The following is a 27,140-nucleotide window of genomic DNA, read 5'->3' on the forward strand; positions in this document are numbered from 1 at the left end:
GACACTAGCAGGAGAAGAGAGGCTGGCTTGTGTTCTATCACGTGCAGACAAGCTCTCCTTAGCTGATAAAAACCAAACAAAGAACTCTTTCATGAGCTGCAAGTGTTGCTGATACTGATCGATAAGGACCCTGTGCAAGAGTGAGAGTAATTAGCTGATGGAGAAGATCAGAGAAATGTTCTGGAGCCTCTTTAGATCAGGCAGTTTGATTTTTTTTTGTTGTTGTTTGATGCAGTTCTGTGCCTGCTGGGGGTTAGACACAGCCCCTGGCACAGCCTGTGTTGTTGTTTTGTCAGTAGCTGCTGCCTGTTGCACCCTGCTCCCCTCATTCCCTGGGAGCCCTGGTGTGTGTGCAGCCCTGGCAGGGAGCTCTGCACATCCCCTGGGGCTGCTGCTGACGCTGTGCTCGTGTGGGCTGCAGGGCAGGTGCAGAAGGACACCTTCTGCAGGGTTCCCTGCCTCTCTTCCCTGTTGCTCCCTGCTGGCAGTATCCACCCCACAGCCTCTGCCAGGAGGGTGCTCAGCTGCAGACGGAGCACAGAGGGCAGCTGAGCTCCTCCAAAGGGCCAGGTAGTGCTGAGGGTGCAAAACTTGGGTGTAAGCAACTTATCCAAGTGGCAGAGGCTTAATGGGTGCAGCAAAAGAGTGGAGAGAGCTGACACCACCACAGCTGGGACCCTCCTGCAGTGAGCTGAGCATGGGATGGGGTGTTCCCCTGGACAGCCCCTGTCACCCCTGTCCTCCAGCCCTTCCTCAGCAGAGCACTGTGGACGATGAGCAGCCATCTGTTTTGAGCTCTGGATGGTGGTGCAGCAGTTTTCCTGAGAGGGTGTTAAATCATTTCTTTGCTACAGGGGCAGTGTGAGAGTCATACTAAGCAGACTCTGCAGTAGCACCATATGGATTGCTTTTGCCCTTGAATGGGAATGGGATTCTGGTTTTAATCAGGCAGAATTCAGCACTGGCCTCAGTAAATAGCAGGACGTGTCAGTGCATTGCAAAGTTTCATATGTATAATTTTTAAATAAGCTTTTAGCAACTTTGTGTTAACCTGCTGGATCTCCAAGATTTCCAGAGGGGAGTACAGTGCAAAGCACCTTTTCTAAAAGGATTAAGGAACAAGATATCTTTGAACCACTTCTCTTTATGCTCCTCTGGGTCTGCACTCCCTGCTAGTGGATTTGCTGGCAGACAGTTCCCAGGCATTTCCCTCTGAAAGGAGAAGGCTGTGGGGTCTAGAATGAGCAGTATTGGGGAATCAGCTGTTTAGTCCCACTGAGGGCAGCTGGGGGACTGAGCAGAAAGGAGTGATGTGCTCAGCAGGGCTTTACCAAGGAGCAGGGAGGCAATAGCAGAACTGTGGAGACCCAGACAGGATGTACAGATAGGAACCAGCTGGCCCAGCAGCACAGAACTTCCCCAAAATCCACTTTTTCTCCACTTCCATCTACTGGATCACAGCTGGCTGCTATTACCAGCTCAGTTCAATTTGCAGTGAAGAAACAAACAAACAAAAAAAAAGCCCTAAAAATCCAGATTTTCAGGAAGACCTTTTATTTTCGGCAGTTTTTTTCATATGGGCTTGAATTTGAACACCCAGTGCAGGTTTTTGCCAGCTACAGTAGGTTCAGCATGCCTTTATGTCTGAAATCAAGAGGGCCAGAGGAAGGATGGTCCTTTCCCAAGGATTGCTCACACCCTGAGAGCTCTGAATCCTCCTTTGAGGTTCTGTCTCCTCAGCATCAGCCTTCAGCAGGCTGTTCTTAGGCAATAGTGCTCCACACCCAAGTTCTGGAGACAGACCAGACTTTTAGGCATCATTTCCTTGTTTCTCAGCACCCTGGAGCTCCAGGTTTTGACTAAATCCAACTTCAGATATCCCTGGTCAGGCTTTCTAACACGAGTTGTGATAAAATGTACCCAGGCACTCACCTGCCCTTTGTTCATGAGGTGGCTGTGAGGGTTAACAAATAAGTATTTGTAACACATTTGAGATCTTTTCCTGGATGATGCTCTAGGAATCCATGAGATTGTTATCTAGATGCAAATAAGCCTGAAACAGTGTCACCTTTCCACTGAAATGAAGAATGGGTCTAATAAAACCAAATTTCACAGAGCGCTGCATAATCAGACTTTGTCCTGAGGGCTCTGTGATATCCTAGGTGGTTTCATTTTCATTATGAAGAAATACCAATCTATGCCCTGCATCAGGTCTGTCAGCACAGAAAGTGCAGGGTGTTTTGGAGCCTAGGGAAGTCATTCTGGTGAGCTGCTGACCCCTGCTTTAAGAGCAAAAGCCTCTCCAGGTAAAAGCAACATGTGGAGCCATTTTGTCAGTTTGCAAAGCAGCTTCAGCAAAATGCCCTGCTTGGGCAGCTCAGCATCGATTTTAACCTGGGGAGGGGTGCAGGCAAGAGCATTTGCATGGGAATGAGTGTTTGTCAGCTGTTGGTGTGGCCTTGTGCATGACCTGGAGGGCAGCACCAGTGGGAGGGTCCTTCCCAAGGCTTCCTGCATCCCGTGGCTGGGCTGGGTCTGAAGGCAGTCTCTGCCTGCTTTGTGATTCCTTCTGTACTGCAGCAAGCAAAAAGAAACAGAGCCTTGCTCTTTGAGCAGGACACAGGGTAGCTGGAAGTTCTCTCAAAGGCATGGATTCACTTTAGGGGTCCCAGTTGCTCATAAAGGGAGCTAAGTGGAGGTCATGACTTTGTCTGAAAGAAGAATAATTCCCAGATCCTCATGGAGCACGTTTAAGTGCAGCAATACAGATCATTATTAGGTTATGTTTGTTTAAAACACCTTTAGGGGTTTGATTTACATGTTGAAAGTGCTTTTCCTTCTCTGCTGAGCCTGATGCAGCCCTGCTCCTCTTGGTGTCACAATGTGTCCTTAATTCTAAGGACAGGACACATGTTTTGTTTCTGGGACCTCTGGTCCTGGATTTTAGTGAACTAATCCTAACGAGGCTGCCTTTCCTACCTGCTGCTCTCAAATCTGCAGAGGATGAAGCTTGCTCCCAAATGCTTCAGGATGGTGAAATGAGAGGGTTAATTTATGCTGGTGATTGTGTTAGACTGACTGTGGCTGTCCCCTGCTCCCCTTAGGGTGGCTCCTGTGCTCTTTGTCCCTTCTGTACAGTCATTAACAGTCTGGAGGGTGTCATTAGTGGCTTTCATTTCCGAGATGCTGAGCTCTCCCTCTGGAGTTCTGCAGGGATAACACCATCATTTCCTCTGTGTGCTGTGCTGGAAATGCAGATCATGCTGCTTTAACCAGCACCTTTCCCCCAGGGCAGCGGGATGTGTGTCACGGCAGGCACCTCCAGGCAGCCTCTGGCCAGTCCTGCTGGATTCATTGGCCCCTGCCTTTCTCCCTGCAGTGCCTTTCTATCTGCAGGAGATCTGGACTGGCAGCACAAGTTGGTGGGTTGGGAAGTTTTTCCAGCCTTAGTTGTGTTGGTGTCCTGCAGGTGAGCAGTCCTGCTTCCTTCCTGCAGCTCCCAAACAAAGCAGCTCTTGCCCATTGCCTACAAGCAGACTTGGGGGGAGATTTTACTCTGCACCAGTGGCGAGGCACAGCACAGGAGAGGATAAGCCTGTGCATTTTGAAGCCAGAAGTTAATTTTGGAAAGCTGTGCAGGGGAGGATGCCCACAGAACTTGCAGGCTGGGACTTCGGATTCTGTTTCTTCAGAACAGAACAGAGATTTTGGGTTTCCTTCATCAGGTTAGCAGCTCCACACCAAATCATTTCTTGACAGATGTGGGCACTGCTCTTCCAGTTTTTATGGCTGTGATGTTCATTTACACCAGCTGGTGCTCAGTCCCCTGTCCTTCTCCCTTCGTGGCTGTTGCCTCTGCAAAAGGCTGGATAGGGAAGGGGATTTGCAGATAGCAGAAATCCTTCTGCTGGGAGCAGACTTTGGTTGCTGTCACTCACAGCAGCACGGTGTGTGGGTGGGACACTGCTCCCAGCACTGCCCCTGCCCACTCACCTCCCCTCTGCATCTGTCCCCTTCCCAGCCCAGTCTGTCCTTGTTTCAGTGGATGCCAGGTGTCCAGAAGCCCCTGGGATGTGGCATTCCAGAGACCAGGCTCACTCCTGGCTCACTCACTTGTGCTGTCTCTCCTCTGAGCACCCAGGTCAGACTGTCACTGCCCCCAGGGCATGGGAATGTTCTCACCTGGAAACTCAAATATTCATTGGCCAAATGAGCCGTTGTTTGATGGCTTTGATTTTTGCAGAGGATGTGTTTCTGATTTCTTTGTTCTGTGTTTCTGTGCCCAGCAGTCAGCAGTGTCCAGACCTGCTGGGGACCAGCAGAGATGGGCACTGAGGGAACACATGGCAGCTGGAAAACTGCCCACAGTGTTCCTCAACTTTCATCACATGGTGCAGAGGCAGAGAATGTATTTTACAAAATACACAGTTATATGATAGAGAAAATGGTTTGTGGTTTTATTTTGTTTGTGTTTTTTTTACTTTCCTATAAAAAGGAAATAATAAAAAGCCCTGGAGTACTTGCTTGCCTTAATTTTCACAGACCAAGCTCCAGGGATGTACAAATATGGTCCATATTTGTTTTGGGGCTTTTTAGAGGCTTTGGGACTCTTAGCCCTGTGGCATCAGGCATGACAGCAGACACCTGCCTGAAAGGCAGCTCATCATGTCTTGAAGGAAAACTTCACTCCCCCCTCACTCTTATTTGCTCTCCCTATATTACCATAATGAAATGTCAGCTTGCCACCAGCTCTGCTGCTGAGCAGATGTCTCCTCCTAATTACTGTTGTTGCAGGGTTTTGGTGTTTATCCTGCCTGTCTAGGCAGGCTGTTACAGCAATAACTGCCTCCCATCACAGCCTGGCCATGCAGTTGGTGCACATCTGGAAGAAGACATAAATAAGTTTTGTGTGCTGGATCTCCAGAGCAGCTCTTTCACGTGCCAAGGACAGCATCCCCCAACAGTGCTTCAAACTGAGAAGAGGCCTTTGCAGAAAAAATATCTGCAAGTGTGACTTCCCTCCCCAAGCGTGGCCTGCTGGAAAGCTGGCTTGAAAAGAGCAGAAAGTTAAATGAAGTTTGTTCATTCTTGGTCCTAAAGCACAGGCTGGGATGCTCCATAGGGCAGGCTGCCTTTGTGGCAGTGTGTTGGTCAGGTTTGTAAAGCAGGAAAGGGTTAGACCAGCATTTTCCTCCACCCAATGTGTATTTCCTAGGAGATATGAAAAGTGCTCATGGGGAGATATAAAAACAAACATGCTCTGTTTGCAAGAAGGAAATGTGAAAACAGTGGTTGGAGCCAGGGGAGGATGAGGCCAGGGGGTCCTGGTCCTCTGGGGAGGGCTGGATTAGAGGATTTCCTCCTGTTCCCTTAGTAAAGTCTCCTGGGTTTTGTACTGTTCTGCTTTTCAGGTCATTTCATGTTCTGAAAGTTGGTGGGGTTTTATTTTTCAAGTTCTCTGAGTTCCTGAGAAATCAGCCACTTTCCTACAGCTCCCTGCCTCCCTCAGTGGCCTGGAAATGTCTTTCAACTGCAATATTGCACAAGAAGGGTGGTTTTTGTTGTTGTTTTCAGTGCATCTCAGCCTCCAAGCTCTTTGCAAGGGCTTGTTTCATGTTCAGTGTACAAGCACTTCAGCTGGTGCCCAGGGTTGGCCTCATGAAGCTGAGACAGAGCTGGAGCCTTTCCTGGAGCCTGTGGAATGAAGGGCCAGGTTTGGCCACAGGAGGTGCAGCAGTGGTGGGAATGGCTGGGAGCTTGTGCCAGGGTGGGGGTTTGGGGTGGTGCAGAGCAAGTTGAGGTTGTTTCTCTATTTGTATTCTCTATTCTCATTGAGAAGCTTGGCTAAATAAAGGGTGCCTCTTTGGGGTGCCTCCAAGCTTGGAGCTCCATTATTCCATCTTTTGAGCTGGAAATGCCCGCTGATTTCTGAGCTGTTGGCTGGGCTTGGCACTCAGCTGCTTGTCACCTGTTTCGGTCTGCCTGTGGTTCTGCCCCTTCTGATGAACTTCACAGCATTGCAGTTTCAAAATAAATAAATTAAAAGTGAACCTCTTTATCTGGGTCCCATAAACCTTTAATACAGCAGCTGGCTTGGTGAGGCCAAGCAAATCTGCAGGATTTGAGTGTTTTCCTTCTCCAGCAGCATTGGTTGTTCCCACTGGTTGAGCTTTCCCTGAGTTTGTGTCTTTTCATTGCATAATTCCTAGGTATTTCTGAGAATTGTGTCCCAGTGAGGTACCAAAAAGGAATGGCTGTAGGAAATGGCCCTTCTGCTCCATTATATTCCACCTCCAGCAGCAGCTGGCAGTGTGCTGCCTGAGCTTGCACCTTTATTTTCACCTCCTGGAAAGGTTTCCCCTGGGGGTGTTGGCTGCCGTGGCTGACCACGCTCCCTTCTTTGGGTATTTTTCAGTGCACTACCAGAAGATCATCCACCGGGACATCAAGCCTTCCAACTTGCTCTTAGGAGATGATGGCCACGTCAAAATTGCTGATTTTGGTGTCAGCAATCAGTTTGAAGGGAATGATGCCCAGCTTTCCAGCACGGCAGGGACACCAGCCTTCATGGCACCCGAGGCCATCTCACAGACTGGCAAAAGTTTCAGTGGGAAGGTAGGTCAGGTCTTTGCTCAAGCTGGTGCCCCCTGGGACCCCCAGGTGTGGCACAAAGGGCAGTGCCACACCTCCATCCTGACTGTAGCACAAAGTAGAGCTGTCATTTAGTGAAACTGAAGCTCTGATTCTCTCCAGTCCAGCACAGCTCACGTTGGTTGTTCTGTGCAGACACTTTGCTGTGGATCCCTGCCTGGGCAGAAGCCGTGCCAGAGCCCTTTCCCTGCCCAAAGGGAAAGGAGGGAGCCTTTGATTCCCCTCCAAAATAATCAAGAGGCACAGGGGGCTGCTGAGCACCAAGGTCACCTCTTGATTCCCTGGAAGTGAGAGACACTGCCGAGGGTGGTGATGCAGACACAGGGATGGAGTCTAACAGGGATTCTTTTGTCTGGAAAGCCTTTGAGGTTCAGCCCTGAACAGTGTCATTTCCTGAAAGAAGGGGCTGCTTGCTGGTCACAGCAGGGGCAGGGAGCAATGCCTGGCCCAGCACAGCCCTCACTCCCCAGGTGTGCAAGAGCTGCCCTTAGGAACCCAACTTCAAAGTGACACAGAAAATGTTAAATCCATACAGATAGTGTTTTCTGAATTGGAGGGGAAATCCAGCTTGCTCTGATCATCTGTGTTGCCTCTCCTTTAGCCTCTGTTCCTGCTCTCTTTCAGGCACTGGATGTGTGGGCCATGGGAATCACCCTGTACTGCTTTGTTTATGGCAAGGTAAGCTGCCTTTCAGCTGCTGGAGCCCTGCACTGCACTGTCTGCCTGGTTTTGACTCATTCCTTTCCAAATAAAGGCAGAGATTAGAGACAAAGACCTACCTTCTGTAAGTTCAAAAATCCCCCTGCAGGTCAGGGGGGCTGATGCTGTGATCTGTGGAAAGGATCATTCCCAGCACTGGGCCCTGAATGTGGAGCCATTGTTTGTGCTGCAAACCCAGAGCAGCATCAGCAGCACCACCAGCAGTTTGGGAGGGGGGTTATCCACATTGCCTGCATTTAGAAATGAGCCAGAGCCTGGATAGAGGTGTAGGGTTGATCCCAAACTGCACTTTTGGAAGCAGATGACAGAAAGCTCTGTCTGCCAAAGCTGAGTTAGGACTGATGAGGGGTCCAGTTTGGCAGAGGCAACTCTTCAGTGCTGCCTTCTGCACACTCCGTGTCCTGTTGTGGCTTTTCCCTCACCTGTGGCCAGAACCCCCTGTCCCAGGGTGGGCAGCACAGCAGGTGTGGGCAGTGTCTGTGGCCAGGAGTGTCACCTGAAGCTCTGTGCAAGCACAGACCTCTGCAGGCCCCACCACACAGGCACCAGGCATCCAGCTCTGGGGTAAGAAGAGGCCAGGGAAGGTGACAGAGGCAGTTCATGGTCACCTGGCAGCCTGCATGAAGGAGGATATTCCAGTCCAATTATGTATTCCTTGGATGCCTCTGCTGTTCTTCTGAATTTATTTTTTAATAAGGAATGAATCAATTTATTGTGTGTGGGGAGATTTAATTTATTTCCGTCTCCGTGTAAAATCTAGGGAGTGCAGAGGTTGTATTTGGTGTTACATGAATGACAAATCCCTGAGTGCTGCCAGGATCCTGGACAACTGCAAAATCTCTTGTTTGTTTTACAGTGCCCTTTTATAGATGAATATATTCTGGGTCTTCATAACAGGATCAAGACCAAGCCTGTGGAGTTCCCAGAAGAGTGAGTAACCTTTACTCTGCTACTGTCAAATAAAGTTAGTTTTCAGCATTATTCTCTGTGTGGCACAGTGGGTCACCACGGAGGGATGGACATGAGTGGGTGAGGTGCTCTGTGCTCTCCTGGGTCCTTCACATGTGTTTTGTGCTGGTGATGTTGTTGAGGTGTTTAAAAGTGCTTCTGTTCTTCCTCTGTCCTTGTTGTGCAGACAGGGACTAAAGGAAATGGCTCTTTGGAAGTGAAGGGATTCCAGGATCTAGGAAGTTTTTCCCTACATACTTGACTCTGGAGATGCTGGATGCATGGTTTGGTTGGAGTTTTCTTTCTCCCCATGCAGCAGCCACCAGAATGATTTAATATTTTCATTTTCCAAAACAATGTGGTGATAAACCTCGGTCTTGGTCTAAATAAACACATCCCTCTCCTGTGGACTTCCCTTGGAGCCAGGGGAATTGTCTGATGGAAGGATGCTTGTCCTGAGATCTGCAGCCACAGCTCAGCAAATCCCACTCCTCCAGCACACCCCAGGAAAACATGGATTTGTCTTTTGCACTGGCAGAGAGGGGCCAGTTATGAAAAAAACAGGAATTAGTTTACCTGTGTGCTACTGCTGCCACCCTGCCTTGGTCAGTGAAGGAAACCCCCGTGGGGCAGTGGCAGTGCTGGGATGCTCAGGTGGGAAGGGCAGCCGTGCTCACAGCAGGTGCTCAGCAGTGCAGGGGACAAGCCAAGGCCACTCTTGTGGCATTTCAGCAGTGGAAGTTCAGTAGGGAGGTGAGGATGTTTGTGGTGTTGTCAGAGTGTGGCAGGAGGTGATGGCTCTCCTGTGTGCTCAGCTGCCTCGATGGTCACCATTCCTGCAGCTTCAAGTGTTGGCCACTCCAGCATCTCCTCCAGCTTCAGGCCTTTGGTGGTCTTCTGTTGGTGAAGAATTTGTTTCCCCTGGTTCCTGACAGATGAAGTAGCCAGAGCTGGACTCTTTGTTTTCCTTCCCAAATCCACACAGTCATCAAGCAAAGAATTCTTGACTTAATTGCTCATTTGAATAAAAATATATAGATAAAATTACTTGATTTAGAGCAATCACAAATTAAAACTCTAATAATGAGAGGCACATGTGGGATTAGAGAGGAAGGGAGGGATGTTGTCAGGGAGCCTGTGGTGTGTGCATGTTTCCAACATCTATGGCAAGGCAAGACTTTTTTGTGAGATGCTCCCTGAATTTTCACATTACGGTAAAGGGCTGGGCCTCTACCTTGGCAGTCCCAAACTTCCTCTGATTCCACAGGAAGCCTTGGATTCTCAGGGTGCCCTGTTTTAGACATCTGGGCTCCACGGGCTGCATGAATTCCTCCTGCACTGAGGAGGAGGCACAGCCACAGCTCAGCCCCCCTGCCCAGCTGGGCCCCGCGGGTCTCTGGAGCTCCTGGGGCTCAGGCCCCAGCGTGGGCAGGCAGCAATTCTGGCAGGATTCTGGGCCTGAGGCTTTAGGAGCACAAAGGCTGCTCATGCTCCACTGCTGTGTCCCCACCTGCAGCTGGAACAGGACTTTGTCTTGACAGCACTGCAGCCAAAAAACCCCAAACCTGTTTATGTTCCCCTGGCAGTTTTCTCCCTTGCTCAGGGCTGGCAAAACTCCCACCCCTCCCTCAGCCACCATGTATTTGGGTTAGCAGTCAGCTTACAAGTGACTGTTCCCATCTGCCTCTGCAGTAAGTTATTAACATTTAATGGGCTAACTGGGTTGTGCTGAGATCCATTCCTTCATTCAGGCATTTCCTTCAGCAATAATTGGGCTGCATGATTTATGTGGATTCCTCAGTGACCTGTTCTCCCAGTCTAAAAAAAGCTGCACCCCTGATTATGTTGTTGGAGGAGCTGAGGGTTACTAGGTGTTGACAGCTGTCCAAACCACATCTATTTGTTAGAGGCAGCAACAGAGACATGGAATTCACTGGAGTGGATCCACCCTGACCTCCCACAGAATTAGCACCTCGCTGTAGTGAGGAGTATTTTGGTTTCAATTTATTTCACCATGGCTACAAAAGAGACATTCCTGTTTGCACACAGCCCATGGAAACTCATTGCCTGTTTCCTGACAACCTTTAGGACAGATGGATCTGACTGTAGTGGTGTCACCATCCTGTCCCTTCCCTTAGAGACACCAGGATAAATATTTATGGCACTGGGGTTCCCATTCATGTCACTGAGTCCTTGGCGTGACACGAGGCAAGAGGGCTTAGCTCATACCCTGAGGATCCTGGCATGACTAAAAAGCAAGCTGAGCTTCTCTTCAGACATGTCAGGAGAGCCAGAAGCTCTGCCCAGTCCCTGCTGGTGAAGCCCAGGACAATATTCCCTGACCTGGGGGCACCCTGTAAAGTGATCTGTGCTGCTGGCAGCCCTCCCGAATGGATGCTGAGCTCTGTGCTTGGCATTTTCCTGAGAGCTCTCACTGGACTACGGATGTGAGAAGTCCCAGGCAGTGCAGGCTTTTCAAATGAAAAATGCCATCAGGCACAGTGTTCACACTGTGCTGCAGACTGGAGAGCAGGGAAACCAGAGACAGGGGGCTGGGATCTGTTACCTGGCCATAACCCCCCTGACACCTGGTGATCCTTTTTATGGAGCTTTTCCCTATGACTTTAATCCTGCATTGCATAGAAATCAATCTGGTGCCCAGAAATGTTAGGTGATTTTATATTCTACTTCTTGTATTTTAAGTAAAGCTGTTGACACTTTGGCACAGAACTGATTTTAAGTATTTTTAAAATGCTGTCTCACCTGCATCAGTGTGGTGTCTGAAAGGAATCTGTTTGTTCTGACCTGCTAAATGCACTGTCACTGCCTGTGGCTGTTCCTCTGGAGCTCATCTCAAGAGCAGCTGAAACTCTTTCCATTCCAGCTGAAATTGTCACCTAAGTCTCTGAGGACTCCCCCTGTTGTTCCCCTTGTCTGGGCTCTATTGCCTGTGTACAGCTGACCCTTGATGCAACTCTGAGGGTTTAGACTTCAAACTGAACCCCCTTTTTGCCTCTGAACGAGCAGCATTTCCTTGTGGTTGTTTGTAAAGATCTCGTAGCCAAAGTCCAAATAAAATATCCATGAATTATTAAACAGCAGCTCTGTTTTCATCAGACTGAAATATCCCTTGCTGTGATGTGGTTTTCATTTTGGTTTGTGATAGTTTATTCCCTTCTCTGCTTGAGGAGGGGGGTGCAGAGGGGGTGCTCACTGTAGTTCTCAGTCTCAAATCCAGCCTTCCTGGGGAGTGACATTTCATGCTGCTAACTTCCATCTACATGAAGAAATGCAGTTCTTCAAAAGTCATTTGTGACACAGACTTTCAGCTGCCTAATACAATTCAGTCACATGCTGGCATTTTACTGCAGTAGCACTTTGATCATTCGGATCTAGTGCATTTTAAAGGCATCTCCTGCATCATTAACCACAGCAGTCATTGCAGCCTTGGGGCTGCAGGACCAAGGGCTCCTTGTCAATAGAGTGGCTTCTGGGTTCAGGTGCCCTCACATTTACATCTTGGAAACAGTTAAAAATTTAGATGTATTTCTCTTAGCTGCGTTTTTTCATTCCCTCCTTTTGTTACCCTAAGGCTGAGCTTTGCAGGTAGGGAATGCTGAGCTACAGGCTGCCTGCAATCAGTGTTCTGGAAGCAATTTAAATAACACAACCTGGAAGCTGAGCTGGGAACTTGAATGTCAGATGGGGGTGTTTTATCCAGCATACAGTTGCTCATGATGCAGGTTCAGCAAATCAAGCTGTGCCCCTCCTGATTCAGAGTTCAACTCCAGTTCTGCTCTCAGGAACACTTTGTTGTTCCAAATCTCCCCTCAGAAATTCCCCTACGGGGTGCTGCCTTCAAGAATGTCCTTAGACCCCTTCACCTGACCCCTCATCCTGCATTTTGAGCCTGTGCTGTTGTGTTAGGGGGCAGAACAGGATGACCAAGCCCTGTAGCAGTGACTGTGGTGCCTTCCTTTTTCAAGCCAGGTTTGCAGAGAAAATATCTCCCGAGCAGGGCAGATTCTCCACCAGGTGACTGCAGTAAGAACTGTGCATTGCTGCACTTACAGTTCCCTTGTTAACTGTGTGCTGCTGTTTTCTTCTCTCAGAGCACAGATCAGTGACGAGCTCAAGGAACTGATTCTGCGCATGCTTGACAAAAATCCAGAAACAAGGATAACAGTCCCTGAAATAAAGGTAACTTGGGCCTTGATATCATAGTTTTTAGTCTCAGCTGATCTTATGTCCTTTGGTACCTTCCAATGAGGCAGAGCTGCTCACAGGGTTTGTTTTAGGAGCTGTCTCTAGCACCCTCCCTTGGAAAGGGAGAGCACTCATTTGCAGCCACAGCTCCATCCCTGCTTCTTGCTTGGGGAATATTGACAAAAAGCTTTCTTGTTTACTTATTTAAATGAAAATTACTCAAAAGCTGGCTGATCTCAGTGAATCCCTGGGAGAACCAACACTGTCAGGGGAGCTGCTAGCTGCAGAGCCTGGGCTGGCAGTGTTGGATGTGCATTCCAGGGACTGGATGTGTGTTCCTCCTCTGGTCCTTTTGTGGCCTCAAGGCAGCACTTTTATTTCTACCACCATAATTTGGGAGGTGTTTAATAATAGAAAGAATGAGCAGGCCTGGCAGAGCACAATGCTTCACAGGTTGTGGTTTCATTCTGGGTTTGCATGGGTTTGCTGTCCTCCTATCACCCCTCTCCAAGGCTTTGGACTGCTGGGGGAGCTCAAAATTTCCAGAGATCCGTCAGCATGCTCTGCAGGGCAAGCTCTGCTCTGCTTTGTCCCAGGCCAACACCAGTATTACCACCCAAGCTGACGGGAAAAAAATCGTGACATCCCTTCCCTCCATGCCCAGGAGGCCAAAGCCAGGTTTGGAGCTGTATTTGTGGGATTTCACTTGACAGCTCTTGCAGGCACAGTGTAAGGCCTGTGTGTAGAAGAGCAGAGCTGAGTGCTGGCCCTTGTCCCTGGCTGTGCACAGGAGATGGCTGCTGTGCTTGGGGACTTGCCTGGGATGCTGACAGAGGACGTGTCAGGCTGGGCTCTGTGCTCAGCCCCGGCCCTCAGACAGGGCTTTCTTCCTGTTCCCAGCCAAGAACCCATCCCATGAGAGGCAGCAAGACAAGGGGCCTTTGCTCTGCTGCATGCAAGACAAAAAATGAAAACCCTCCAGATAACTCAGCTTTTCAAAGTGTTTCAGACTTGCTTCAGAGGGTGCTGTGGTGCTGGTTGGTGGCACAGGTGTGACAGCACTGAGCCACAGTGCAGCCATTTCCAAGGAAGCTGGTTCACAAACACCCCTGGCAGTGGGAGAAGGAGCAGTGCTGGGAGCTGCCCTGCAGGGAGCCCTGTGGCCCTTGCTGTGGCAGCCAGAGCTGTGTGTCCCCTGCAGGTGCACCCGTGGCTGAGCCGGGGCGGCGCGGAGCCGCTGCCGCTGGAGGAGGAGCACTGCTCCGTGGTGGAGGTCACCGAGGAGGAGGTCAAGAACTCCGTGAAGACCATCCCCAGCCTGCCAGCCGTGGTACGTGTGAAACTCTGAGTGAATTCACAGAAATACACCTCCTCCTCTGGGCAGGGGGCTGTGCTGAAGCCTTCAGCTGCTGGAGGAGGTTTGGAGAGGGGACGTTTGTGTTCCTGGCATGAAATCTTGGCCTTTTGACCCAGTGTGAACTTGTTGTGTGTGAGCACTGCAGCAGCGTGGCTGTCTCAAGCAGCTCTTCTGTGGATCCCTTTGCTGTAGTGCTGTAAAATGTCAGCTGAATTATTAAAGAAGCTGTTGTTACTCCTTTGAACTAGCTTCCAGGAGTCAGTCCTGCTGTTCTCACTGCTCTGTTCTGTTCCTCAAAGATCCTCGTGAAGGCCATGCTAAGGAAACGCTCCTTTGGGAATCCCTTTGAGGTCCAGACGAGGCGGGAGGAGAGATCCATGTCTGCTCCAGGGAACCTGCTGATGTAGGTACCTCCAGCCAGGCCTGGCTCTGTGGGGAGGGAGGGAGGGTGGGGGAAGCACTTTGCAAATCTTTTCTGTAGCATTTAAAGACAAAACTCCCTTCTGCATCAAACACTGGAGATATAATCTACCTCAAGTCCTCTCAGGTTGAAATACAGTGTACTACTGCAGCCTAAAAACTCTTTCATAGATGCAGTTCTCTCTGTAAGGTGGGTTTGACCTAAACACATGTAAGGTGCTAAACTTGAGTCTGTTATTTCACCTGTTAGTTTATACTGCTGTGATCAAAGTTCCATTAGAGATTAGTGAAGTAAAATAAGTTTAATTAGGGTCTAGTTTGGATAGACCCTAATTTATATTGCAGGGTTTAATTTTTCTCTCCTTTCTATGGACAACAGAAATGGTACCAAATGGGCAGTTTTTGAACCCAAAATGAGATGATGGGATTTGACCTGGGGCCCAAGTCTGGGCAGAGACATGGTCAGACAAAAGAGAAGACTTTGAAATTGCTTTTTCACTTGAGAATGTATACAATATTTTTGGACACAGGTTTTTGCCAGTTAATGAAATAGTGGAACACATTGCAAGGGGATACTTTGGAGGTTGGGTATAAATTACCAAATTGGGGTTAAAAAGGGAACAGAGGTATTGATGACTAACAGATTCATCAGCAGTTTATAACCATGATGGTGTGTACAGGGATGGGGAGAAAATTCTGCTGTCCTTTACTTGGTTCTTACTCTTTCTCCCTCATTTTTGTCACTGATTCCTTTCAGAGCCAGGATTCTGGGCCATCAGTCCAGTAAATACCAACTGGACCAGCAGCCTGATCTGAGACAATTATTTTTATATAAATAAAGTCCTCACCTCACAGGATCTATAAGGCTGTGGCTGACAACAAAGCTGTGTTGTCCCAAAATGATTCTTTTCCACCCAGAATCCCAGCACCACTCCTAGCAGATTCCCACGAGGGTGGACTGAATCTCACTGCACATTGACAACACAATTAGAGGAGTCTCTCTCTGTCTCTCTCAGGTGTGTGGGGATTTAAGGGCTCAGCTCAGTCAGGGATGACAATGTTCCAGGTCTCAGCTGTGTATTGGAGACTTTAGTGAAGACTTTCTCTTGGTGTCCATGGCCAGTTTGGTGTCCATTTAAACACCCTGTTCATGAGGGCTGCTGTGGGACACAGCTGGAGCGTGGCATTCACAGCTCCTTTGGCATCTCAGCACAAGGGATTTGCCCCGATTTCTCTTCTCTCAATGCCTCCCAAATTAGTTGTTGCTAATTGGACACACGTCCTTACCCATATCTTCACTATCCTTCCTGGTCATTGCATTGCATTGCTCTGAAATGGGGAAATATTTACCAAATTTGAAGAAAAATGTATTTTATTCTTCCCACTGTCCTAGACAGGTAACTTGGAGCAAAGCAGAATTTCTTTTCAAACCCTGCCTGAACTGATATTTCAGGGTGGTCACCCTAAGCCTGTTTCCAAAAGAGATCTGTTCCCTTCTACCTTCATTTGAGATGCTTGAAAACTCACCCAGGTGGTGGGAAAACTCCTTGACCCTTGATGCTGGTTCCTGCCTGGAGCTGGATGCTTTAGTATCTGCTCAGAAAAAACAAAATTCATTTGATCTCAGGTAGTTGTGAAACTTCTGATCAGCCACATTATCAATGTCTTGTCCTTTATAAAATATTCTTAGGCCTTCAAGATGAGCTGTGAACCTTCACTTTTGTCTCCTTTTTAAAGTTGCTAGTCAGATTTTTCTCAGTTCATTGAAACCCAGCATCTTTTCCTATCTCAGCTCATTCTGGTCCTGTGTATTTTCAGGCTCCTTGTACAGACTAAAAGGTTATTTTTTAAAGCAGTGTGTAATTTCCACTGTTGTGCTGCTGTGTCTGTGCCCTTAGTTTACAAAACCATGCCAGGCCAGGGATGGAGCTGCAGCCATGCTGGGCTGGCCTCTGCCCAGCTGTGTGAGCACTCAAAAATACCCAAAATCAACGTGAGTGTGCCAATTCTCCACTGCACTAATCCCTGTGCTTAATTTCTCAGTCTCGTGCCATCAGTGCCAATTTTTGGCAGTAACAATTGACTTAATCCTAAATTATTTCATGCACAACTGGAGCTTTGAGAACTCATCTCAAAATTGTTGCTTAAAAGAAAGATCCTTGCCAAGTCTCTCCAAAAAATGGTGTTGTATATTAAACACCACAGCAGGGATGCTCCTTTTAAGGCATATGGATTATTATTATTTCAAACTTGGGAAAATGCTTTACTGACTGAATCTAATGAAAATAACTTCAAATTTAAATAGATGTGTTGGATCTAATGATGTTAATTTCAAGTGAACCATGGCTAAATGGGAAATATTCATTGTTCACTGAGTTATCTCTTGATGACAGTGTTATTTCCTCAGGGACAAACAGAGTAGACACCAAGCTCATCCACTTCCTAATTCATATGGGTTGTTCCCTAGAAAAAACACCCTTGCTACACATATAAAGTGCCAGTGTTATGAATAGAACTGTGTTAAAATAAGTTTCAAGTGAGTCTGGATTTCTGTAAAGTTTTAGGATCTTGCAGGAGCAGATAATTTTGGTGTAGTAAGGCTCTGCAGAGTTTCTGCATGTCCATCACCCTTGCAGCTGGACAGGGGACCCCAAAATTGGGACATGCCAGAAAAGCAGTGCCTGCAGCCACCACTGTGCTCTGGACATGTGGCTGCCCAGGAGGAGCTGAGAGAAAAATGAGCCACACATTCCCAAGCTCTCCTCTACAGAGCTCCTTCTCCCCTGTGGCAGTGTCTTTAGAGGGACACAAGTCAGCTTTTGTAATACTGCATCTCCTTCTAGTTGTAGGTAGGAAATAATTTGTTGTGTTTCTACAGAAGAAGGAAGGAAAGCAATTTGAATACTCCAGTTCCACATTCAATTTATTTAATTAGGCTGCATGTGAAATTGCCAGAGCCCCACTCAGTGCTGCTTCAAGCATCTTACATCTGTGCCATTTCTGAGGATGTACCCTGTAGGAAATCCTCTGGCAGCTGAGCTGAGCTCTGGTACCAGAGGCTCTCTGGTATTCAGTGCCTAATTGATGACTCTTAATATGGAGCTGTCCTTCAAGCTCACTCTCTGGGATTTGGAGAGGAGGAAACTAAATCATGTGGCTGAATCTTGTTTTAATTTCTCCCTGCATTACCTACACAGCGTGCTGGGCTCTGTTCCTGGAGATGCCTGTGCAGGTGTCTGTGGCAGCAGCAGGGCTCTGCTGGTGTAGCCTTGATGCCTTTACAGGACACCATTAAGACACCACTGATAGGAAACAGTTCTTAAGTTAATACTGGGAGGAGAGAAAAGTTTTTTTAGGACTCTTTAGACCTGGAAGAAGCGAATCCTCTCCTGGCCATTATTTATTGCTCTGTTTATCAGCACTGAGCAGTTTAAAAGGCAGATGCTCAGTGCAGACACACTCAGCAGGTGGAGGGGAACTAAAATGAAGATGCCTCATTTAGCAGTGCTTGTTTTTGCACACCTAGAATGGTGTGAGTGCTGCCAGCTGTCACCTCACCCTGTCAGCTGGGCAGTGGCCACGTGTCACTGGATCCTGCCTTTCATGCAGCATCTCCCAGGAGGGGCAGTGATTCAGGGAGTCTCACACATCCTGCAGACCGTGGCCAGGTTCCAGCCCATCATCAATGGTGGCTGCAGAAGCAACTGATCTTTTCTAATTTTCCATCTCCATAATATTTTTTAAGCCCAGTTCAACATTCACAGCTAAATTCTGGATTTCTGGTAGCAGTGTTTGCAGCATTTCTTCTGCCTGCTCCACATTTCTCCTAATTGAGTCAGCACTGGCTTCACCACATTTTATTGCTCTCATTTATTGCAACTACTACCTATCAAATTAATTGCTGTGTTTTGACAGACACAATTTACTTTCCCATTATGGCTGCTAATACTATTGATGAAATGTGGTTGTCAGCTCCTCTGTGGGGGATCAGTTGATATTTTAAAAGCCTACCCTGTTTCCAGCCTTCCCAAAAAGAGCCCAAAAGGGCTCACACTGCCCTTAGGGCCGTATTATCCATGTAGGTTAAGCACAAGGAAGCCAAGGGGGGAAAGGAGATTAAAAAAGTGTCTGCCCCAGGCCTCCAAGCAAAACCAGCTTTTCCCAAAGACAGAACTGCATGTTTTGTGGGAAGAGCCGTGCCCCACATGCAGGCAGGTATCCTCACAGGGTGTTCCTCTGGAAGGACCCTCCATCAGCAGGTCCAGTGAGGGGCCCAGTGCTCGTGGGGCTCTGCCCCATTGCACAAGGTGCTGACAGGACACAAAAGCCCAGAGGTGCCAAATGACACGGCCCAGGGAAGCACAGCTGGGCACCAGCAGTGTGTGGGAGCTTCCAGCAGTGGTAGGGGCTGGGGTGGGTTTGTACAAGCGCTACCAGTGCCCGTCCTCACCTGTCCTTCAGGTAAATGTGGCTGATGTTCCATCCCCATTCCACTCTGCACTCCAGGCTGGATAGGCACAGCAATACAAGCTCCTTCACCTGCTGCCAGTGTCTTCATGATCACTTTCTTCCTTTGTCTCATTGTTTTGTTCTCAGGGACAGATTCCTCTTAAACACATCTGTGTATTTGCATCCATCTTTAAGGTAATTCCATGTCTGTGTTTCCCTGGGTGCTGTAGAAACCTGTGTCCCCTCCTCAGCCTGTTTGATTTGTGTGGTAGTGAGAGCATTTAGCTCCATCCTTCCTTCCTGTAGGAGCAGTTTTCCTGCAGTCATTCTGTGTGTGTGACACTAATGTTTATGTATGCTTTTCATTATTATTTCTATTTGTGATTCTTTGGCATTTCAGCTGCTTTTAGGGAGGGAAATAAGCAGTTGGGTTTTAGCAGGAACTGGTGCTCAGCCCCACGTTTGCAGAGGGAATAGCTACAGAATTTGGGAAAGGCTGAGCTTTGTAATTTGAGTTTAATATTTAGTGGTTGTGCAAATGAAAGGGCTGGATCTCTGCTCCAGATGCTCCACAACTTCTTGTGCTTCTGCCTCTGGTGCAGCACTGGGAGGGCTCTGGGCAGACCAGAATTGGTTGCTCCAAATGTCCACTTCACCCCAGCCAGGACTTCACCAAAACATGGTCACTTCTCCAACCACTCGCACAGACCCTTCTAGGAAGTGTTGGTCCAGTTAATTCTGTTAAATAACAACATTAATGCAAACCACGATGAGCTGCTTACAGACACCTCATTGGGAAGGCCTAGGATCCAAGGGTCAGGCAGGACACAGCCTCCAGCCAGGCTGGGAAGATCTGGGCTGAGACACTGGAAACAACCACACATCTCTAAATTCCTTTGGGAGCAGCTCCAGCACTCTGGAGACTCTGCCTGGCCTGGTTTATTGCTCTGAGACAAATGGATGAGCCGGAGCCAGGATGTTGCCCACTCTGAGTGAGGAAGGACTTGCAGGGATCCTCCAAAAATAGGCAGGAGCAGGAGCAGGCAGAGGCGGAGGCGGAGGGGACGGACGGCGCCGGCGGGGACAGCTGGTGCCACTGCCTCCTGCTGCTGCATTTTCCCTCGGGAGGAAGGGACTTGAGCAGCCTGCATGAGGGCAAATATTGCACTGAATGGGGACTCAGTGGAGGAATGAAACACTTGCTAGGGGTGTGTGTTTGTGCTGTGCAGGTTGCCCAGCACCATCCGTGTCCCGAGCTCCTGTGTTTGGGAAGGCAGTGTGGGAGGTTCATTCCTTGCTGGACACAAAACTCGTGTGAATTTTGTGGCTGTGATTCCCTCCACAGCTGCTGTGGGTGACAGCCATCCACTCTCCTGGGTAACTGCACAAACCAAGCATTGCTCCCCTGTGGCTTAAAAAATGTAGGAGAAACAGAGTCTTATTTGTTACCAGGAGTTATTTACAGGAGATTCCCATCCAGCCTCAGGCCTCACAGCACGAGCCCGGCTCCTGTGCAGACATGGAGCTCTGGTACTGGATCCCTGCTGCTTCTCAGGCAGCCCCAGCATTTTGGCTGGTGTTTGTCACCCTGACATTGAGGTGTTTGGAGAGGCAGAGCTGCTCAGAGTGGTGGGACAGCATTGAAGACAGCCCTGACAGGAGCAGGATGCCAGACAGGGAGTGGGGCTGTGCTGAGCTGCCACAGAACAGAGCCTCTGCTGCTAAATGAGGTGATCAATCATTTGAAGAGGGGGATGACAGGCACTGAAGACAGGGCTGTTACTCAGCCTTCCCTGCTGGGAAATGTTTCATAGGTTCAAGGTCAGGTTTATTGCAGGGCTTTGCTGAAGTGGAGGGAGAAAGGGACCTGATTTTTGATAATTTCTGGTTTCTTCAAAAATTGGGTTAGTCCTGTTTGTACTTTGTGTTGTTCCTAGCCAGGAAATACCCCCAGAACCCCCAGCCCACTCTCCCCAAACACTCTGTGCTCCAGGCACATGCAACTGCACTGGCACTCCACTGCCAAGCTGGCTTGTCCATGCAGGTTCTGCAGAATGCCCTGGGCACAGGGTGGCTGCCCCATCCCTGGAAGTGTCCCAGGCCAGGTTGGACAGGGCTTGGAGCAACCTGGGATAGTGGAAAGAGTCTCTGCCCTTGGCAGGAGGTGGAGCAAGATGATCTTCAAGGTCTCCTTCCAACCCAAACCATTCCATGATTCTGTGATACAGCCAGACTGGTGTGAGCGACGCTGGACACTTGGGAGACACAATTGCTTGGAGATTATCTCCTCCTTTGTGTTGTGGATATCTTTATGATGGAGAAACGGGTGTTTTAGGTGAAGTCACCTGCCTGTGATCGGTTTCTGCTGTGGGTGGCACCTGGAGGTGTCCCCTTTTCTCCATCCACTCACAGTGACAGTCACACGCTGTCTGAGGGTGGCTGGGTGGTGGAAATGTTGCTTCTCAAGGATGCCCTGGAGTGCAGTACAGCTCAAGCCTTCTACATGAGAAAACATCAAAAGTTAGGAGTAGGAGGAAAAGGCTGGAGTTATTGTGTATGTGCAATGCAAGTAAGTGACCTTGGCTGAAATTCTAGGGCTGCTGCTCTCAGGTTTCAGGGACTGCTGTTTTGGGAACCAGGCAAACTCACAGAAACTGAAATCACACAGGTTTCGTGTAGAACAAACTGGGTTCTGATAGAAACATTTGTTTTACATTTGCAGAAGCAGTTGCGGGATCAACCCATCACTCTGATCTTTATTAAAAAATCAGATTGAAGGAGAGCAAGCCAGAACTCTCCAAATGCAAACTAGATAATTTGGAAACCACGCTGCTGGTCTGCAAGACTTTCCCCTAGAACCAGATACCTCCTCGTGGAGAAGAGCATTCAGGGAAGTGCAGAGCTCAGTTTTTGGGAGCAGAGGCCAAGCAGGTGTCCGGGCACAAGCTGCACATCACTGCAGGGCATCGTGCTGGGATATTGCTGAGGTGTTTACATGGCACCAGCACAGCAGGCTGGTTCATTGCTATTCCCTGTTGATATTGCTGACCTGGGTTGGGAGAAGCCCCCTCTGCCCTGCTCTGTGCTTACAATGTCTCTGTTTCCTTGCCCCCGTGTAGAACACAAGGGAGCAGAGAAGCAGCCAGGGACCCCGAGCTGCCTGACGTGTGCGAAGACGAGGCCGCGTCCTGAGGCCGGCGGCTGCCACGGGCTGGCCATGCCGCCGTGCCCTTCGTGGTGTCACATCTGCCCTCATCACCCAGCCCGGGGCCTGCACAGCAAAGCCAGAACCAGACTAAAGCCACCAGGAGCGGAGCAAGCCAGAAAGCCAGGCGGGAGGATCAGAGCAGCCGAGGAGCAGGGCCGGCCTCGGGGCAGTGCGCCCGCGCTCCTTGGGCAAGGTGTCCGGGGCTCCTCCGTGTGTGCCTTGCTCTCCACTTGTGCTTCACCTCGGGGGTCTCAGCTGAGGAATGGGGGTTTGTTTGTCTCAAGGGTCCTTTTCCCCCCAGAGAGTTTTCCTTGCGTTTTTGCATTCTTTACTTCAAGCATCAGGAAAGAAAAAACGGCATTACAGACAGGTTTTATATCGGAGGGCAACTGTTTTATTTAATGCACAGGTAAAGCGCTTGTGTACATCAGGAGTCCTGCTCATGGTGTGGAGTTGATGGCAAAATGTTTTTGGATATCAGTAAATGAGGATGAGATCTTGCTGTTGGAGTGAACACAGTCCCTCCCTTTGCCTTTCTTCCTCTTTCTTCCCTTTTCCTCTTAGCCCTCAGTTTTGCACAGTATCAGTCCTGCCCCAGCCATGGCTTTAGTCAGGGCAGTGCTGTCAAGCAGAGGAGTTACACGAGATTCCCTGTATGTGCAATGAGCCTTGGAATGTCACAGAGCTCTGAACATGGGGATATGCTGCTCCACAGAACAGCTTAGTGCTCCAGGGACATCTGCCAGGGCTGCTCTTCCCGAAGAGCTGGGAATGAATGGGAATTCCCAAGGACCCCATCAGCTGCACTCAGTCCTGCACCCATGGGACCATGTTCTCCAGCTGAAACGAGTGGCATATTTGGGCTTTATTTTATTTCATTTCCTTCTCTTCACTCATCTCTTGTGTACCTGATGCTTTTAAACTTTAGTGTCCCGAAAATGACCCAAACTGGAGAGGTTGCTAGGATGGAAAATGTTGGTGGAGGCTTTTTCAAAAGCTACAGAGCACAAGTTCACAACTTGATCTTTTCATTTTTTTAAAGGCTTTAATTTTTAATTTTGTTTTAAGACTCTGATTTTTATGCATGTGCTGATGCTGCTATTTTATCCATAGATTGCTTCTAAACTTGGGGTTAGAAGCTTCATCTCAACAGTTTGACAACCAGTAAGAGATTGCACTTAAAAAGGCAAACACAAAAAGGCAAATACAGCCATTTCTGTGGCTGTTGACTGTACAGACTGTGTGGATAATCAGGAATTTCACTCCTCCATTCAGAGAATAAAAACCAATGACATCCATCTGTCAAAATGTATGTCATTATTTTCCCTTGAGCCTTATGGGGTCTGAACATGCCCCTGGGAAGCCACTGGGATTGGAATCTTATTTTATAGTACTTAAAGAAAGGATGTAATTAAATTTGGTTCCTACATAATCATCTTAGTGTCTGTTTTTAGGTTAATCCTGAGGACTTGGGACTTTGTTCCCTCATTTTTTTGTGCAGGGGAACACATGTACGAGGGTTTTGATAGTTACTGGTGTGTCCTGGTGTTCCTGCTCTGTTTGCTGCAATCCAAATTGATGGTTCCCAACATTTTATAGCTGGGCTTTGCTGCTGGTGCCTTTTGTCTGTCCCCAGCCCGTCACCTCCCCTCACTCATCCTCAGCCACCTCAGTGGGACGCCCAGCAGTCATCAGCCTGGGCTCTTCCTTGCATCTCACCTGTAAATATTGGCAAAATGGGAAATAACATTGCAGCTTCTCTATTTAATGGAGACTTTTAATGTTGAAAGCTGGCAATGGTGTTGGATCCTGGAAAGGTTACTGCTGTAGGCCTGAGCTCTGCACTGCTGCTTCCAGGTGCTAAATCCTGCCTGTTGGTGTCTGCATCAGCTGTGAGCTCAGCATCCTCTGAGCAGCCTGGGCCTGCACCAGGAGGAGGCCCTGATCCTTCCCCAGCCTGGGACTCTGGACCTTCTGCTTGGATCCTGCTGCCTTGTAATGAAGATTTAAGTACCCAGAGGTAGGGAGTGAGAAGTCTGAGAGCACAGGGGATTCTGCAAATGGGAGAGATTGTCCAGGTGGAATCGCTGCCTGTGGAAGGGACAAATATCTCTGGATACAAAGTGATCTGTGCTGTGGTGCCACCAGCTCCTGCTGCACGCCAGGGCCAGGCTGGGCAAACTGTCCTCCAGCTTGTGGAAAAATCTTTCTCCAACCGGTGTCCCCAGGACAGGGCCAGGGAGTGACCTTGGAACAAGGACACACCTCAGGAACATGCCCTACCCCAGACAGAAAAGGGAGTTCTCATAATCCTCATCCCTGTGGGACTTCTAAGTCTAAGCAATACCTGGGTTGTGCTCAAAGAGCTCTAAGAATGCAAACATGGGGTTAGTTATTGTATTTTTAATCTGTGGCAAGAATAATTGGCTAACCCAGGCAGTTGGGGTTATTTTAGTGATGCCCAGGGGGTGGGAGCTGGTGGGGCAAGGCTGCAGGAAGGCTGTTCTCAGCCTCAGTGAATGCAAAGCAAACAACTGGTAAGTACAAATGAGCTCCATATCATGTTTCTTTAATGGTACCTAAATCATCAGTTCAGTTTTGGACAGGAATGGATATTTTTTAATGATCATCTCAAAATCTACTTTGAAATATTTGCCCTTTCAGCTAAAATAAATCCTTCTGGCACTGTTCCCACAGGTCCAAGAACCAACCCCTCAAGTTGTACAGCTGAGCTCTGAGCTCATGTCACACCTTGCTTCTTCAGCAAATCTGCCAACAGTCTTTCCTTTATACCCCAGAAATCACCCCTATCGTGTCACAAACAGCAGCCTGAAAACTTGCATGAAATGAGATGAAAAATGTGCCCTGGCAGCAGGAGAAACGCTCAGATAGGCAAAAATGGGCTCTACTCACTCATCTGCAATGAAATCCTTGCTTGTTTATGTGCATGTTAGAGCAGCTCAGAGCAACACTGGTTCTGCTCTGAAGAAAGGAACAGACTGAAGAGAGGGGATTTATTTGAGAATAAACATCCCTGGCAAAGCAGCGCTTTTAGCTCTTGAGTAAAACCATTCTCTTTAGCTGAATGGGTAAATATTTGTCTGCTCCTTTCTGTGATGGAGGGGAGAGGGTTCAGTGTGGGCTCCGCAGGGCAGCGAGCAGAGCAGGTGTGGCACACTCGTGCTTTGGTGCGTGCTCTGTGTTTTTCCCTTCCAAATCCTCACCTCTGCTGTTCCTGGAGCACTGGGATGCTCTGGCCTGTGTTAGCTGGGCTCAGAGTCACCAGGAGAGCTCCTGTTTCCCCAACACCATTGCACCTTGTCAAGTTTTCCAGCCTCTTCCAGGCTGAGGATGATTTTCTTGAAAGAAATTTCTGATCTGGGGGAACAGCACATCTCTTTGATCTCCAGGAGATGGATTTGTCTTAATTAATGGCTCTAGGCTTTTTGTTCTGGGGGGTAGTGCTAAGCAAAAATCCTGGTCAAGTCTCTTCTGTCCTGCACTGAGGAATGCACATGTCATTCCTTTGGGCAGGAATGTGCTGCTGTGAATGTCACACTCGCAAGCAGATGAAGTTTTCAGCATCAGGTCTACTGGTGGGAAAGCTGACTTTGTGTAGGGCTACAACCAGAGGGAGCCTGACAAGGGACAGTGTACCTGCTCCACGTAAAACAAACAGTGGCTCGGTAAAATAACTCCCAGGATGTGATTTCATTCCTTATTTATTGCCAGACTTGCAAGGAGGAGCTGCTGGAAGAAATTTTCTATTCATTCAGCACAACTCTGTCCTGAAGCCCTTGGCAGTGCTGCCATGGGGGAATTCCTCTGTTTGTGGTGTGTGGCTGGGACCTTGTTTGCTCTTCCCAGCTCAGTGCTTTCCCTCCCATCTTGCCCAAAAACCCCAAGAGCTTTGTCCCACCAGCCCAGGGCCTTTGTCCCAGCCCCTAAGAAGCCCAGGCTCTCCCAGGGACAAGGATCTCAGTAAATTTCCCAAGGCAGAAGAGCTGTGCCAGAGGTGCCACTGAGAGCCTGAACACCTCTGGTGTGCAGCAGAGAGTGGAGGGTTTGTGTGGAAATAGAACTTGGATGAGGTGCCAAACTTCTCTGCTTTAGCAGGGCACATTTGTAGTGGAGTTTGCTGAGCAAAAGCAGTGCAAGGCATTCCTTTCTGGCCGAGATCCTCCTACACAAGTCCATGCTCTGCTCGAGTCCCTCCCAGGCTGAATTAACTTGGATTATGCCATGACCTTGTTGCTGTGAATGCAGCCTTCCACGGGATGAGGGAAGGAGAGCAGCTCATCAGTCCCTGCCTTGCTCCTTCCCTTCCTGAAGAAAAGCCATGTATGCTCAGAGCTGCTGCTGGCAGAGCCCACACCCTCCGTCAGTATCCACAAGCCATCAATCAAAGTGCTCCAAAAAATGGTGTAAATTCAAGAAAACATGAATTGCAACTCTTGAGGGTACAATGCAGATCCTCTGTGCTGTAATTTTGCTGCTCTTTCTGATTTCTAAGCCTGTTCTGTTGGTATTTCAGTCTCTTGTTGCACTTGAAGTTAAACCTCTGCCCCTGTATGTGCTCTGCTATGATTCAAGCATGATGTAAATGCACTCAGTACTGTGACAGCACGTGGCTGTTGCACTGTAAATATGTACCATGAAGAGAGAGGCTATTTTTTGCATGCTTTTGTACTGTAGAACTGATGAGAAAATGACAATAAATTCCACAGAGATGACCCTGGATGTGAGTGCCATTCCTAAGGCAGCACTGGCTGCTGGCTTTTGGGTGTTCTCTGCTGCTCCACCCCTCTCTGTGCTTGTAGCTCCAGCAAAGGGGCTTGGAGGGATTCCTTTCATTGCCCTTTCCATGCTGGGCTTTTCCTGGATGAAGCAGCTCAGGGGTCTGTCTGTCATGCTCAGGTGACACATCCCCAGCTATTCCAGCCTCTTGCTGTAATGGGGCTGGTGAAATTGTCTTGCCTTCATTCCATTTGCTTCCAAAGAAAAGTGCAATTTCCTTTGCAGAGGGGCTGGGGCTGGCCTGGGTTAGAGCTCACTCAGCACAGTTGTGGAAACCCCAGCAAATCCTGAGCTCAGCTGGTGCCATGGGGCAGGACTGGCTGAGTCTGCCCTGCTCCAGGCATCTTCCTCCAGGAGAGGAAGCCAGAGGCACCAAGCTTCTCT

At 48.8% G+C, this 27,140-nt stretch overlaps 1 protein-coding gene across 2 annotated transcripts in view; it reads left to right on the forward strand.

Annotated features, from left to right (window-relative positions):
• CAMKK1 (calcium/calmodulin dependent protein kinase kinase 1) overlaps positions 1-26,687 on the forward strand; it is a 92,930-nt gene extending 66,243 nt beyond the window's left edge. For both annotated transcript variants that reach the window (XM_063402437.1, XM_063402436.1), the window contains exons 10-16: positions 6,416-6,615; positions 7,276-7,329; positions 8,228-8,301; positions 12,432-12,519; positions 13,727-13,855; positions 14,182-14,285; positions 21,871-26,687. In XM_063402437.1, coding sequence (XP_063258507.1) covers positions 6,416-6,615; positions 7,276-7,329; positions 8,228-8,301; positions 12,432-12,519; positions 13,727-13,855; positions 14,182-14,285; positions 21,871-21,943 — 722 coding nt within the window. In that variant the 3' untranslated portion in view covers positions 21,944-26,687. The remainder of the gene's footprint in view (positions 1-6,415; positions 6,616-7,275; positions 7,330-8,227; positions 8,302-12,431; positions 12,520-13,726; positions 13,856-14,181; positions 14,286-21,870) is intronic.
• The last annotated feature ends 453 nt before the right edge of the window (positions 26,688-27,140 follow it).

This window comes from Prinia subflava, chromosome 8 (assembly GCF_021018805.1).
Source record: "Prinia subflava isolate CZ2003 ecotype Zambia chromosome 8, Cam_Psub_1.2, whole genome shotgun sequence".
NCBI lineage: Eukaryota > Metazoa > Chordata > Aves > Passeriformes > Cisticolidae > Prinia > Prinia subflava.